Source organism: Jaculus jaculus, chromosome 10 (assembly GCF_020740685.1).
Source record: "Jaculus jaculus isolate mJacJac1 chromosome 10, mJacJac1.mat.Y.cur, whole genome shotgun sequence".
Taxonomy (NCBI): Eukaryota; Metazoa; Chordata; class Mammalia; order Rodentia; family Dipodidae; genus Jaculus; species Jaculus jaculus.
In genome coordinates this window covers 91,207,323-91,222,689 of record NC_059111.1, presented here as the reverse complement: position 1 = coordinate 91,222,689, position 15,367 = coordinate 91,207,323, and the positions used below count along the sequence as shown (strand labels likewise).

General features: G+C 46.2%; 1 protein-coding gene across 1 annotated transcript in view; it reads right to left on the bottom strand.

Annotated features, from left to right (window-relative positions):
- Window positions 1–261: 261 nt before the first annotated feature.
- The window catches only part of LOC101602613 (carboxypeptidase A4), a 30,343-nt gene continuing 15,237 nt past the window's right edge, over window positions 262–15,367 (bottom strand). The window contains exons 6-11 of the mRNA XM_045160564.1: window positions 14,361–14,465; window positions 13,604–13,714; window positions 12,261–12,351; window positions 9,728–9,927; window positions 7,723–7,807; window positions 262–701 (exon numbers count right to left, since the gene is read on the bottom strand). Coding sequence (XP_045016499.1) covers window positions 514–701; window positions 7,723–7,807; window positions 9,728–9,927; window positions 12,261–12,351; window positions 13,604–13,714; window positions 14,361–14,465 — 780 coding nt within the window. The 3' untranslated portion in view covers window positions 262–513. The remainder of the gene's footprint in view (window positions 702–7,722; window positions 7,808–9,727; window positions 9,928–12,260; window positions 12,352–13,603; window positions 13,715–14,360; window positions 14,466–15,367) is intronic.

The window sequence follows — 15,367 nt, the reverse complement described above, 5'->3', positions numbered from 1 at the left end:
TTAGACCCTGATATTCGGCTTGGCTAGATGTTTTAAAATGAGGGAGGGATATGCCACCAAGGAAAACGTGACCTCGTAGCCAGGCGTGGTGGTACATGTCTTTAATCCCAGCACTCAGGAGGCAGAGGTAGATTCCATAGTGAATTCCAGGTCAGCCTGAGCTAGAGTGAGACCTTACTTCGAAAAAAAGGAAGGAAGGAAGGAAGGAAGGAAGGAAGGAAGGAAGGAAGGAAGGAAGGAAGGAAGCAAGCAAGGAAGGAAGGAAGGAAGGAAGAAAGCAAGGAAGGAAGGAAGAAAAAAAAAATGTGACCTCGAGTGTGGCCTGCCCCAGCTGTGTGAAGGAGAGGCATACCAAAGGCCAGATGCATGATCTTTCAAGGAACAGCGCAGAATAAAGTCCAAGCTATGTTCTCTACCACCTCAGAGCAGTCTGGCTCGTATGAAGGACTGAGCTCCCTTCACTGTAGCCTCAGCAGTGGGTAGATAGATGGGTTCACCATGGAGGCCCTTCGTCTAGTAGAGATTGTCCCGCACATGCTCCATGATGGTCTTCAGCCCCAGCCAGGTCTCCTCCGCAGTGGGGATGATCTGGTTGGCCGGCAGCAGGAAGCCGTAGTGTCCCGTGTCTCTCAGTTCAAATGTGAAGGCATACTTGATGCCATTGTCATAGGCCCAGTCGATGCTGCTCCCGCTGGCTGGATCTAGAAGCCAGAAGAAAACCCCATTGAAGTCTAGTTCTTTTCAAGCTCCCGAAAGCTCTTCCTGACTGGGGTTCCTCAGACACTCAGAATTCCTTCTGTAAATCATCATGCCGAAGACATATATGCCCATAAGGTACACTGGATCCCTCCATAGGCCTTAGTTTATCCAGCACCATGAAGGTTTGCGTTTATTTCAGATTAAGATTTGACCTCATTCCCACTTTGTCACTAATGTACTGCAACCCTGTAGGTCACTCAAAACCTATCTTTTAGAGACAGAGTGAAGTGGGCAGCCCCCACAGATAGCCCCAGTGACCCCGGCCTCCTTGAAATAGTGCCTTTTTGTCATCCTCACTCTCTCTCTCTCTCTTTTTTGTAGGGTCTCGCTCTACCTCAGGCTGACCTGGAATTCACTATGTCATCTCAGGGTGGCCTCGAACTCATGGCAATCCTCCTACCTCTGCCTCCCAAGTGCTGGGATTAAAGGCGTGCGCCACCACGCCCGGCTTTCCAGCTCCTCTTTTTTTAATATTTATTTTTATTTAGTTATTGGTGAGAGAGAAAGAGAATGGATGCACCAGGACCTCTAGCCACTGCAAACAAACTCCAGATGCATGTGCCGCCACCTTGTGCATCTGGTTTATGTGGGACCTGGAGAATCAAACCTGGATCCTTAGGCTTCACAGGCAAGCACCTTAACCACTAAGCCATCTCTCCAGCCCCTCTCCTTTCTTTCTTAAATTTTATTTATTTATTCATTTTGAGAGAGAAAGAGGCAGATATATAGAGAATTGGCACGCCAGGGCCTCTGGCCAATGCAAACTCCAGATGTATGTACCACCTTGTGCATCTTGTTTACATGGGTACTAGGGAATCAAACCTGCATCCTTAGGCTTCACAAGTCAATACCTTATCCATTAAGCCATCTCTCTAAGCCCTCATTCTCTCTTATGGAATAAAGCTGCTCTCCCCCCATCACCAACAGGCTATTACAAAGATGAAAGACAGTGACTCTGCTGCCTCACTTTCCCTTGGGTCAGTGCTCAGCATCACTAGTTATGCCCTGGGGTGAGTAAGTCTCCCTACAAGTAGATCCTTCTGGAACACATGTCCATTGTGACCTCTTTGCAAGACCCGGAGCCAGGGCCATACAGCTAAACTGCTCTTGAATTCCTCACCCACATAAACAGTTTAAGAAAATAAATGTTTATCATGTTAAACTGCGAGTTTGTAGGATTTTTCTTTTTTTAACGCAGCAAGAGATAACTGGTACAAAAAGAAGGAAATACATTCCTTGGGACTTTCCTCTGCCAAAAAGCTTGAAAGAGGAAAGACGTGTATTTTTCTGTTTCTTCCCAAACTCTACAACAGCAGAAATTTTCCTAAAATGCAAAATGTAAGGTGTTCTTCATTAATAAAGTGATGTCAAAAGCAGGTATTATTTTTTCAGCATCTACCATGAGCTAGTCATCATATTAGAAACTTTATAATATAATCTTTTAAAAAAAAACAGTGAGATAAATATTGCTAGCCTTGTTTTACAGATCAGGAAATCCATGCTTAAACTGGATAATACATCTAAGCAAATGCAGACAGGAAATGGCAGAGCTAGAATTTAAAGCCATGACCATCTTTAAAAAAAAAAAATCCAACCTACTTCAGACCCATCTGGTGTATTAACACGTCTAGTAAATGACAAGATAGATCCTTTCCTGTCCCTTACTCCTGATAGCTGTTCCTTATGAAGGCGTGTGAGACTTTTCTAGACATGCTGTTTCCACCAAGATGACGTGTGTGCTCTCAGGGGCTTTCTGTTTTCTCTGAAATCCTTGTGCAATTTTTAATACCTTTCTACATGGAGAACATGCTTCAAGAAAAAAAATTAAATCATATACAACGTGCTGGAGAGATGGCTTAGTGGTTAAGACATTTGTCTGTGAAGCCAAAGGACCCTGGTTCGATTCTCCGGGACCCACATAAGCCAGATGCACAAGGTGTTACGTACATCTGGTGTACACTTACAGTGGCTGAAGGCCCTGGCTCGCTCGCTCTCTCGCTCTCTCTCTCTCTCTCTCTCTCCCTCCCTCTTTCTATCTCTCTCTAATAAATAAAATAAAACTTAATTTAAAAAATGTTTTAAGGGCTGGGGAAATGGCTTAGCGGTTTAGGCATTTGCCTGCTGAAGCCTAGGGACCCCAGTTTGATTCCCCAGGACCCACATAAGCCAGATGCACAAGGTGGCACATGCATCTGGAGTTTGTTTGCAGTGGCTAGAGGCCCTGGAGTGCCCATTCTCTTTCTCTCTATCTGCCTCTTCCTCTCTCCCTCTCACTCTCTCTCAAATAAATAAAATATATTTTTTTAAATGTTTTAAAATTTTACATACAATGTTCTCATGATGCTTTATATGGACAACTCCAATATTTCAGAACACATTTAAAATTCTAGAGACTTTTTTCTTGCTATTGTTGGTTTATTTGTTTTGAGGCAGGGTAGCCCCAGGCTGGCCTCAAACTCATGGTGATCCTCCTACCTCAGCCTCTCCAGTGCTGGGATTCTAAAAGGAGGTAAAAAGGCTTCTGCTTAGTAGCCAAAGGCTTCCAATCCTTTCTCATTGTCTATCTCTAAGTCCTTGCTGCATGTCTACGAACTCTTTTTTCTTTCTTTTCTTTTTGTCTTACAAAAGGATATTAAATCGTGTTTATTTATAATAAGGATGGAGTGATAACAGGGAAGGTGCAAAAAAAAAAAAAAAAAAAGCCCTATCCCCTTAGCTAGGTGACTACTGACCAGTAACTCTTTTTTTCTTAAGCACACATGGGAAACACAACATGGTTCCCACACCCTGCGTATCTCTTGAAGATGACAGATGACTTCCCATTGGCGCATATTGATCTATCTCATTCATTGAAAGGCTGCTCAATGTTTCCCTGTGTGAAGACACCCCAAGTGTTTTTATCTAGCCCTTTCCAGATTGGCATTTTGAGGTGCTTACTAGACTTCTGTGACGATAAATCACATTGCCACATACATCCTTAAAACTCATGACTCATCCATGAGTCAGATGAGCTAAAAGAACTTATTAGATCAGAAGCCCTTAGTCACTTAGAATCAGTGGAGAGAAGAGGAATGGGTTGCTAGAAACAGTTGGCCTGAAAGCAGAACAAGTGGCCACTGATAGCCTAACAGTTGGAAGGAGGCAGAAAAACTCTAAAAAGCAGACACAGGCACCGGAGAGATGGCTAAGTGATTAAAGTGCTTGTCTGTGAAGCCTAAGGACCCAGGTTCAATTCCCCAGTACCGACCTAAGCCAGATGCAAAGGGTGGCACATGCACTGAGAGTTTGGTTGTAATGGTGGAGGCTCTGGCATGCCCATTCTCCCTCCTCCCCCCGCCCAATAAATAAATAGATAAATTTTGTTTTGTTTTGTTTTTTCGAGGTAGGGTCTCACTGTAGCACAGGCTGACCTGGAATTCACTCTGTAGTCTCAGGGTGGCCTTGAACTCACAGCGATCCTCCTACCTCTGGCTCCTGAGTGCCGGGATTAAGGCATGTGCCACCACACCCAGCAATAAAAATTTTTAATTTTTTTCTTAAAGCAGGCACAGACCAGTGGGCAGGACAGGGAGACCAAAGGAGGGTAATGGGCAAATAAGAGCAAAGTACAATGACAATATATATTATGAAAATGTCATCATGAACCTCTTTATTTTACATCCTGACTTTAAAACATCATCAAAAGGGGGGGGGCAGTGACACAAGAATCAAGAAATAAAACAGCCGGGCATGGTGGTACATGCCTTTAATCCCAGACTTGGGAGGGAGAGGCATAGGTAGGAGGATCGCTTTGAGTTCAAGGCCGCCCTGAGCGAGACCCTACTTCAAAAAAAAAAAAAAAAGAAGAAGAAGTAAAACAGAGTGGGCCTATTTAGCAGAAGGATCATATAACCCTGCATGGCATAGTAGGTCCTCAGGATATCATAACTAATGTTCCAGAAACCACTCAATCACGCAAAGTGACGGGCTGGAAATCCCTTCCATATGTTCAATTTAAGAAGGCAAGGAAGTCTGACATTCATTTGAGAATTATTTTCATTTAAGATGATTAATCTAAGAGAAGGGTCCAGTGCTTAAAGGACAAACGCTGACCACGAGTGTAGTACATGCCACAGCCACTGGGCCAGGCAGAGTGCTATCACACAGAACTTGGGTGCGCTTTTGGAAAGCAAGCAAAACCATCACGACCTGTGAGGAATAGGGAAGACGAGCCCTTGAAATGCTAGGAAGTTTTATGGCTCCCTCTCCTTGTGGCAGGCATCTGGTGAGTATCTCTTGATTTGACACAACTCATGCTGGGGAAAAGAATGTGTTTGATGTGGGGAGACAAGGCCATTATTTAAACTGATGTTTGACCCAAAAGCGGGGACCCTTGTGACCTACAAACATCTTGCAGAGGACCTCTTCCCGGGGCTCCTAGCAAGTCTCCGTGAACTCTCTTGGGTCCCTGGTTCTGGCTGATTAAGCAGAGGGGAGAGGGAAAGTCTTGGGATGTAACCTCAGAAGAGTTCCCATCGAACCACACCAGTGGCGATAAACCACGAGTGGATTGTTGCTGCAAATCACCACGCAAACACCAGCATCACGCTAAACCGCTTCATGCAACTCCATGGCGATGGGAGACAGAGGCAAGGGTGCTGAGGAAGCCGGGGGGCAGGACAGAGCATCTAGCCAGAAGGACTAAGGGAAAGCCAGGAGTGTGAATGTCAGTGCTGAGGACTTTCGAAAGGGACGTCAGCTAGTTGGTGGGGCCTGGGAGGGACCAATGGTTGGAACCCTACAGAAAAGGTACTCTCCAAAATCCTGAGTTCACTTTCATGTTTCCCACTCAGCTAGAGTATAATGTTTGTGGAGTCTGTGATATGTGGAGTGTGACATGTTCCACATCATTTGAAGAGAGTCTTATCCCCCCTCCAAAAAAGGAAACAGGTAGGATGTTAACAGAAGTCCAGAAAAATGCTCAGATGAAATCAAAACAAAGGTATGTCCTCAAAATGATGCTGCAAGTAAGAGCCTCAAGACCAGGCTTATGTTGGGGGCGGAGGCTAGGCAGATGCTAAGCATGGTTAGAAGGAGCCCCTGCTCACTTCTGAGGGGAACAGGAGGCATCTCTCCTCTCCCCACCCCACTTCCACCGCCACCCAGCCACCAACACAAAGGTGGGGTGTTTCCTTTGAAAATGGAAGATGGGGCTGGAGAGATGGCTTAGCGGTTAAGCGCTTGCCTGTGAAGCCTAAGGACCCCGGTTCGAGGCTCGCTTCCCCAGGTCCCACGTTAGCCAGATGCACAGGGGGGCGCACGTGTCTGGAGTTCGTTTGCAGAGGCTGGAAGCCCTGGCGCGCCCATTCTCTCTCTCTCCCTCTATCTGTCTTTCTCTCTGTGTCTCTCGCTCTCAAATAAATAAATAAATAAATTTTAAAAAAACTTTATAAAAAAAAAAAGAAAATGGAAGATGATCTTGGTAAGCTTTTTTCCACGTGTCTGTGTGGTGTGCGTGTGTGTGTTCCTATGTGCATAGGTACAAGTGTGTGGGTTCATACGCACGTGTGTATACGTGCATCTGGAGGCCAGAGGTCAGCAGGGGACTTCTTCCTTGATCACCTTCTGCCTGATTTATTTATTTATTTATTTTTTATTACTGTTGTTTGTTTTTACAAGGTACGGTCTCACTCTAGCCCAAGCTGGCCTTGGACTCACAGTGATACCCCTACTTCTTAGCCATTTGAGCTCTGATTATTAGAGGCACGAGCCACCACTACCAATTCCCACATTACCTTATTATTATTATTATTTTTATTTATTTGAGAGAGTGAGAGAGAGAATGGGTGCACCAGGGCCTCCAGCCACTATAAACGAATTCCAGTTGCATGCACCATCTTGTGCATCTGGCTTATTGGGTCCTGGGGACTCAAACCAGGGTCCTTTGGCTTTGTAGGCAAACACCTTAACCACTAAGCCATCCATCCATCCCCCCCTTTTTTTAAAAGCTGGGTCTCTCCCTGAACTTGGAGTTGACCAGTTTGGCTAGTTAACCAGTGAGCCCCATAAAGTCTCCTGTCTCTGCTTCCCAACACTGGGATTATAGAAGTGTACCACCATGCCCAGCTTGTGCGTGGGTGCTAGGGATCCAAACCCAAGTGCTCAGGCTTGTGTGGCAAGCACTCTACCCATGTGAGCCATCTCCCCGGCCACCTTGATAGACATTTTGAGAAACCCAGTCAGGATTAAGATGCAAAATGAGGGCTGGAGATGGCTTAGTGGTTAAGGCACTAGCCTGTGAAGCCTAAGGGCCCAGGTTCGATTTCCCAGAACCCACTTAAGCCAAATGCACATGGTGATACATGTGTCTGGAGTTCATTTGCAGTGGCTGGAAGCGCCCTAGTGTGCCCATTCTCTCTCTCTCTCTCCCTCTCCCCCCCCTCTTTCTCTCCCCCTTCCTTTCTCTAATAATTTTTTAATTTTTATTTATTTATTTATTTGAGAGCAACAGACACAGAGAGAAAGACAGACAGAGGGAGAGAGAGAATGGGCACGCCAGGGCTTCCAGCCTCTGCAAACGAACTCCAGACGCGTGTGCCCCCTTGTGCATCTGGCTAACATGGGACCTGGGGAACCGAGCCTCGAACCGGGGTCCTTAGGCTTCACAGGCATGCGCTTAACCGCTAAGCCATCTCTCCAGCCCTAAAAAAACTTTTTAAAGATATAAAATGAGGAATACAGAGTCTACCTTGAGGATACCTAACATCAAGGGCACATGATAAACAGAACAAGGGGGCCAAGGTGCAGACAAAGATGATCACCTACAGCAGCCATTTTCATGGCAAGTGTCACATAAATTCCATCTACTACTGGCCACAAAAATAGTCAGCCAACAATGCGGGAAGTCTAACTTACAGCTCTCCTCCCGCTCCAGATTCCTTCCTGCGGGGTATTTGCTTAAGTCCCACATAAGGGAATACTCACAGACAGTGGTGCAGGTAGGGCCTACTTGGTACTTTGTACCTGACCGGGAAGCCAGGGCCTCAGCTGCACGCCTCGCCACATCGTCCTGGGAAGAGATTTGGCAGCATGAGAGAGAAAAGAGGTAAAAAAGAGATCAGCAAGTACTCTGAAAGCATGTGGGCCATCCCCTAAGAGAGCTGCATGCAGGCTCGTCAAGGGTCTACTAAACTGCTTGCTCGCCAACCAGTTAGAAATCTAATGAAGATAGATCTTGTGGGCTGAAGAGACGGCTTAGCGGTTAAGGCGTATTTGCCTGCAAAGCCAAAGGACCCAGGTTCGATTCCCCAGGACCCACGTTAGCCAGATGCGCAAGCGGGCACACGTATCTGGAGTTCATTTGCAGTGGCTGGAGGCCCTAGCATGCCCATTCTCTCTCTCTCTCTCTCTCTCTGCCTCTTTCTCTGTCTGTCACTTTCAAATAAATAAATAAACAAACAAACAAAAATTTTTTTAAAGATAGATCTTGTAAGATCTCCTTAGGGGGCTGGAGAGATGGCTTAGCGGTTAAGCGCTTGCCTGTGAAGCCTAAGGACCCCGGTTCGAGGCTCGCTTCCCCAGGTCCCACGTTAGCCAGATGCACAAGGGGGCGCACGCATCTGGAGTTCGTTTGCAGAGGCTGGAAGCCCTGGCGCGCCCATTCTCTCTCTCTCCCTCTATCTGTCTTTCTCTCTGTGTCTGTCGCTCTCAAATAAATAAATAAATTTTAAAAAAAAAAGATCTCTTTAGGAACATGAGGGAGGGTCCAAGAAACATCTGAATTGAGAAGACCAGAATCTAGTCCATCCCCAGCCATGAGCCTGGGTAGGGCTCCTATGGCCTCTAAGCTGTGGGCTGGCTCTGGCTGAGTACAGGGGTGTGCTCCAGCAGACTGACACAGAAGCACTGGCCTGTGACCACCTCTCAGATGCCATTCCTACTTAGATCCCCCTCTAAGCACCTCCCCACTCTGGAGTGAGCCATGGGAGATGACATGAGGACCCGTAAGCTGTGGTCTATATACCCTTTTGTACCGCTCCCCTAACTAGAGTGACGACACCTCACCCTTGTCCATCACAATGCCAACTACAGTCCTTGGCAAAGCAGTGGACCTGCATCATGGTCCGCCCAGAAAATCAAGTGAGAAAGCAAGATGTAGTCAAGGATATCCTTGGAACTCATAGCAGAAACAGAAATGAGAGAGACGAGCCAATTGTGGAGGATGGCTATGAGTTCGAGGCCACCCTGAGACCACATAGTGAATTCCAGGTCAGCCTGGACTAGAGTGAGACCCTACCTCAAAAAACAAAGAAAGAAAGAAAGAGAGAGAGAGAGAGCCGGGCGTGGTGGCGCGCGCCTTTAATCCCAGGACTTGGGAGGCCGAGGTAGGAGGATCACTGTGAGTTCGAGGCCACCCTGAGACTACATAGTGAATTCCAGGTCAGCCTGGACCAGAGTGAGACTCTACCTCGAAAAACCAAAAAAAGAAAGAGAGAGAGGGAGGGAGGGGAGAAGAAAGGAGAGGAGAGGAGAGGGGAGGGGAGGGGAGGGGAGGGGAGGGGAGGGGAGGGGAGGGGAGGGGAGGGGAGGGGAGGGGAGGGGAGGGGAGGGGAGGGGAGGGGAGGGGAGGGGAGGGGAGGGGAGGGGAGGGGAGGGGAGGGGAGAGGAGAGGAGAGGAGAGGAGAGGAGAGGAGAGGAGAGGAGAGGAGAGGAGAGGGAAGGAAGGAAGGAAGGAAGGAAGGAAGGAAGGAAGGAAGGAAGGAAGGAAGGAAGGGAGAGAGGAGGGAGGGAGGGAGGAAGGAAAGGAGAGAGAGAGAGAGACTGTCTTCTTTTGCCCCCAGTATGTCTCATGGCTCAACCCAAAGGGCAAGAAGAAACTTTTCTGGGCCCTTCATAACATCCGCCCAGACCTCTAAATCTGCCCTCTAAAGAGCGGGTCCTGGAAGTCCCAAGGTTACAGAGGCCGTTGGGAGCGTCCAGTGTCACTCACCAGCTCCTCGCTGTCTGGGGCCTTCTTGACCGTGTACCCATAGGGATACATTAGCAGTTGTGAGTAGCTGTGCAAATCAATGAAGCATTTGAAATTCCCATGCTGTTGGATAAACTCCACCACCGCTTTCACCTCCACTTCAGAATTGGGGTGTGGGCCATGGTACACTTCAGAACAAGGGTTATTGCTGGCTCCCTCTCCTGTTGAAGATAGTCAATATGCCAGTGACCCACGGGCCCAGCCAGGAAGACAGAAACGAGGACACAAAACCCCAACAACAACTGGAGCAGTGGTCTAGCCACTGACTAATGTCCCCAGTGACCTGTCCATGGTAGGTTCCAATTCTGAGGAAAAGACAGAGAGGGAGAGGAGGGTGTTGGTTCTGCTACAGCTGAGAAGAAAAAATTATTGGGACTTCTTTAAATGGATAAGATTGACCTCATGTTGTGCTTAATAGCAGTTGTCATAAATAATTAATATCATACTTGAGAATGAATTGCAATTAACAAGTATGCTAGATAATTAATATGAGTACCCAATAAATAATGAAAATGACTCCATTTATCCTGGTGTCAACTTATTCTCTTGGTTCAGATCTTAATGGCCAACTACTGCCAAAAATAATCTATTGTTGTGGTGAAAATATCTTGATTACTTAACAGGTATCTAGATATATTGCCTTCTGCATTACTTCACAATAAAGCATCCTGACAGGGTGTGTGTGTGTGTGTGAGAGAGAGAGAGAGAGAGAGAGAGAGAGAGAGAGAGAGAGAGAGGGAGACTACCCAAGTTATGCCCTCATTTCTAACATTCATTCAGCTCCTTTCCAAAGAATATCAGGAGCTAGAGGGATGGCTCCATGAAAGAGGGCTTGACAGCCCACAGAGATGCCCTGGTTTGGTCCCCAACACTACAAAAGTAGATAATAAAGTTGTATATGATTTCTTTTATTTTGCCTTATTTTGTTTGTTCGTCTTTCTTCTGAGACAGGGTTCCGTAGTTTAGTCCAGGCAGGCCTGGAACATACAATGTAGCCCACATTGGTCTTAAACTTGCAACAATCCCTTCTATCTCAGCCTCTCACATGTGCTGGGATTACAGATGCTAGCCACCACATCCAACTGGGTTACATATAATTTCAATGTGGCTCATGAGGCCTAAAATGCTCAGCCTTAAGTTTATTTTAAAAATTATATCTACTATGCACATATGTTAAATATGTGTGTATAGGGCTGGGGAAATGGCTGAGAGGTTAAGGAGTTTGCTTGCGAAGCCTAAGGGCCTCGGTTTGATTCCCCAGGACCCACATAAACCAGATGCACATGGTGGTGTATGTGTCTGGAGTTTGTCTGCAGTGGCTGGAAGCCCTGGCACACCCAATCTCTCTCCCCCCCCCTCTCTCTCTCTCTCTCCTTCCTTCTGTCTATCAGATAAATAAAATGAATAAAATCTTTTTTAAAAAACATTTTAAAAGGGCTTAGCAGTAAAGGCATTTGCCTGCAAAGCCAAAGGACCCAGGTTCAATTCCCCAGACCCACATAAGCCAGATGCACAAGGTAGCACATGTGTCTGGAGTTCGTTTGCAGTGGCTGGGGGCCCTGGTGTGCCCATTCTCTCTCTCTCTCATACGCTCTCTCAAATAAATAAATAAACTTAAAAAAATTAAATATGTGTGTCTTTATACATATAGCTGTGAAGTAGTGGAAGAGAACTATCTAGATTTGGAGTTGGAAGGTGAATTGAGATCCAAATTCTTATCAGCAATACTATCTTGAGATTGTCTCCGACTCCAAACTTAAAATGTACTCAGTACGTAAGAAGAAGAAGATATATGGGTAACAGTTGGCACTTTAGGGAGAGTCTTATATAGTTGGAACTCAGAACCCAGGTTTCCCGATTCTCATTTTCCTTCCAGGACAGCAAGCTGGGGAGGTTCATAGGTACACACATAAAAGTAACTGTTGGGTTGGCTGGAGAGATGGCTTAGCGGTTAAGTGCTTGCCTGTGAAGCCTAAGGACCCCGGTTCGAGGTTCAGCTCTCCAGGACCCACGTTAGCCAGATGCACAAGGGGGCGCACATATCTGGAGTTCGCTTGCAGTGGCTGGAGGCCCTGGCACGCCCCTTCTCTCTCTCTCTCTCTCTGCCTCTTTCTCTCTCTGTCTGTCGCTCTCAAATTAAAAAATAAATAAAATTTATTAAAATAAAATTTTTAAAAAAAGCAACTGTTGGAGTTTAATTTTCACAACAGGATCTTGCCTATTAGGGTAACAGTGCTAATTGCTCTCTTGAGTTGACACCAGGAGCCCTTTTTCCTGCCCACAAACTGTCCAAGCAAATCTGGACTGGTCAGAGATAAGGGAAAGCTTGGCATTCACCTAATATGAGAGTTGTTTTTGTTTTTGTTTTTGTTTTTTAGGAAATTAGTGTAAGGACTGGAAGAAAAACTCAAGAATTATATATATTTCCTTCTATAGGCATAGGTGGACAGGTTCACCTAGTGGCAGTAGGTTTGAAATCATCTCCCTCCCCTACCTGCAAAACTTGCGTTCCAGTTTCTATTTGGGTCAGTCCCAATGCAGCGGCTTCCTGGGTTCAAGGACCGTGTCTTCCTCCATAATCGGTTCTGGAAAAGCCACCACACACACACAGGGATAGGTCAGGGCACAGGAACGGTGAAGGGTTTCTAATGGGTTGAGTTGTGTGTGGTCCTGCTGCGGGCAGGGAGGTGAACATCTGGGCTCCAGTCCTTACTGCCTGGGCAGCGTCCTCTCATCCCTCAGAAAGAAGAGGGCTTATGCTTCTGACTTTAAGAAAGGGACTCCTCAGCCGGGCGTGGTGGTGCACGCCCTTAATCCCAGCACTTGGGAGGCAGAGGTAGGAGGATCACCATGAGTTCGAGGCCACCCTGAGACTCCAAAGTGAATTCCAGGTCAGCCTGGACTAGAATGAAACTCTACCTCAAAAAAAAAAAAAAAGAAAAAAGAAAAAAGAAAGGGACTCCTCTAAAACTCTCAGATGAGAATTTTGCATACAAGAACCAAGCTGGTCCCTTCTGAATCCAGAGAATGATTTTTGGCTTAGGTAGACATGGGACCGATGGTCATTACATGCCTTGATGATCACCAATGCCACAGACATGCACAGCACTTATTTTATTCCTGCCTTTAAAAAAAAAAAAACCACCTGAATTCAAAGTCTCGATTGGGGAATAAGGGAACAAATTAAATGGCACAACAGAGAAGCCATCAGCCAAATATAAAATGTGAGACATTACACAGGAAATTACTTAGTTTCTCCAACAAATGAATGACATTTTAAAAGGATGGTGGGGTTGCTGATGAATAAAGAACTACAAGATGCAGACTTTATTGAAGCCTCACTTCAGCGAATTGGCTCCTAAGAGACAAATCTAAGGTAATGGGGGTGTTAGATGATATTAAAAAAAAAACTTCCATTAATTTTTCAAAGGTGACAGTGGTTTAGTGGTTTTGGGTTTTTTATTATTATTATCATCATCATCAGCCAAGAGACGCATACTAAGGTAGTTGTGGGTGAAATAACATGATGTCTGGGATTTGCTTTAAAATACGTCAAAAAAAAAAAGTGTGTAGGAGAGAAAAAAGATGAATAAAAGATTGGTAAAATGTTGAAAATTGCTCAAGACCCGTAATAGAAAGTGCTTTTTTAAACTACTCTCTCTAGAAAAAAAATATAAAAAAATTCCCTGGTGATTCTCAGTGCAGAGAATGACTAGAAAGTAAATTCCCAAGGAAGCTTGTAACATGCGCGCTGGTGGAAATTGTCTCCAAAGGCACTGGGCAGAGAAAGAAATGCAACAAGTTCAGTCCCAGCCCAGGCCATTGGGGATTACTCACTTGGGTTTGTGTGTACACATATCCATCAGGATTGGCCACAGGTAGCAAGAAAATGTCCACCTCCTCCAAGATGGAGGTGAGAGCTCGATCCTTCTGATAATCAGACACGATCTAAGCAGAGAAGAGGGGGCGCGTCAGCTACACCGGAGCAGGCTCGGCTGCTAGACCTTACCATGACTCTTCCAGAATACCCAGAGCCCATCTTGGATGGTGCCCCCTCTACTCTCTGAGGTCCCCATGGTTCTCTTTAAAGCTCTCTGAGCCCCTCAAAGCCTGGGGAATGATGTCAACTACAAGGAGTCAAAGGGTTCTGGCTTTTGCCCATGCCTGCCGGAAAGGGAATTCCACATGTACCACTCGCTCCTCCCAACTCTGGCTTAAATAAAACAGGCCTTCTCGAAGGATCTGGAGGTAGTGTGAGAACCAGAAAGGCTGGCAGGGCTTGGAAGGGGGCTGAAGGTAAAACTCATCTGAGTTTGGGGCTGAAAGGCTGCTCTGCTCCCTTGGTGGCCCCTCTGAGAATCAGTGGCTCGGGCCTACCTTTATAGTTAATGACCTTGCTAACCTCCACTTGGTCACTAAGCCACAGCGGACCTGCCCAAGGGGCTCTGCGCATGTAAGTCTCCCATATATGAAAAGGCCCCAAGCTACTCCGTCCTTACAAAGCACCTTCCCGCTTTGTCCCCTTGGGCCCAGACATACAAGTCCCCTACCCCCAGGCCCACCAGAATCCTTGGCTAATTCCAAACAACATGACCTTCCTCGCTGTCCAGATGGCAGTTGCCTGTGAGATCCACTCGCGGGAATGGATGCCTGCGTTCAGCCAAATGGCTGGCTTCTGCTTGCCTCCTCCCGTGCTGAACTGCAGAAGGGAAAAGAGGCCAGAAAATGACCCTCCAGCCCGCATCTCCACTCACCTCGCCTCTCCTCAGCTCACTCCTATTCATTTAATTCATTGAAGATAATTCAGAGACCAAATGTTCCTGAGGGCACCATCTATTTATCAGGCCTATCCGTGACCAGGGAGCTTAATTAGTTGGCGGCAGCTCTGGACAGCCCAAACCTCTCCAGCTTTGGGGGCAAATGGGAAAGAGAAACAATTGTTATTGTTGGATTAGAATGCTAGTGTGATTAGAGATAATAGTATGCCTCTTGAAAGACCTCAAATAGTATCCCAACAGAGAGACACACAAGGGTGCATGAACCAGGCTGACTGGCTGATGCAATAAATGAATTTGGTTTTAAATTACGAAGAGGAGGGCTTCACTATAGCTCATTGTAAATGGCAGTAATGAATTCTGCCTCCTGCCTTTGCCATAGCGTTGGGGCCCCTTGGGTCAGAGCTTGGAGCTAATGAAGCCAGGGTCTCTGTCAGATGGGCAAATAATCTAAATGCAATTATTTTTAAAGGAACCAGCTCTGCGGCAGGTCTCCCCTCCTGCTGGTAATCTGCAATGAACCTGGGTCCTTCAGGGCTCATGTGAATGAAGCTAAGGGTTTGGCAAATTCTTAGCACAGTTGTTCCATGGTTTATATGCCCAAATTCCTTTCTGTCTGTTCAGATGGATTATTTATATAATTTATGTCCTTCTCATAGCCCTCTACCTCCTTTGCCAGAGCAGACCTGAACTTGTTAGAAATATCTAGAAATTAGACTCTAGGCAGCCAAGGATCACAGACCGGGCTCAGAATTACATCAACCCTAAAATTAGCTTCCTAGGTTATTTTTCAATAAATAGCCCAAAAAGCAGAGCATTGTTCTCT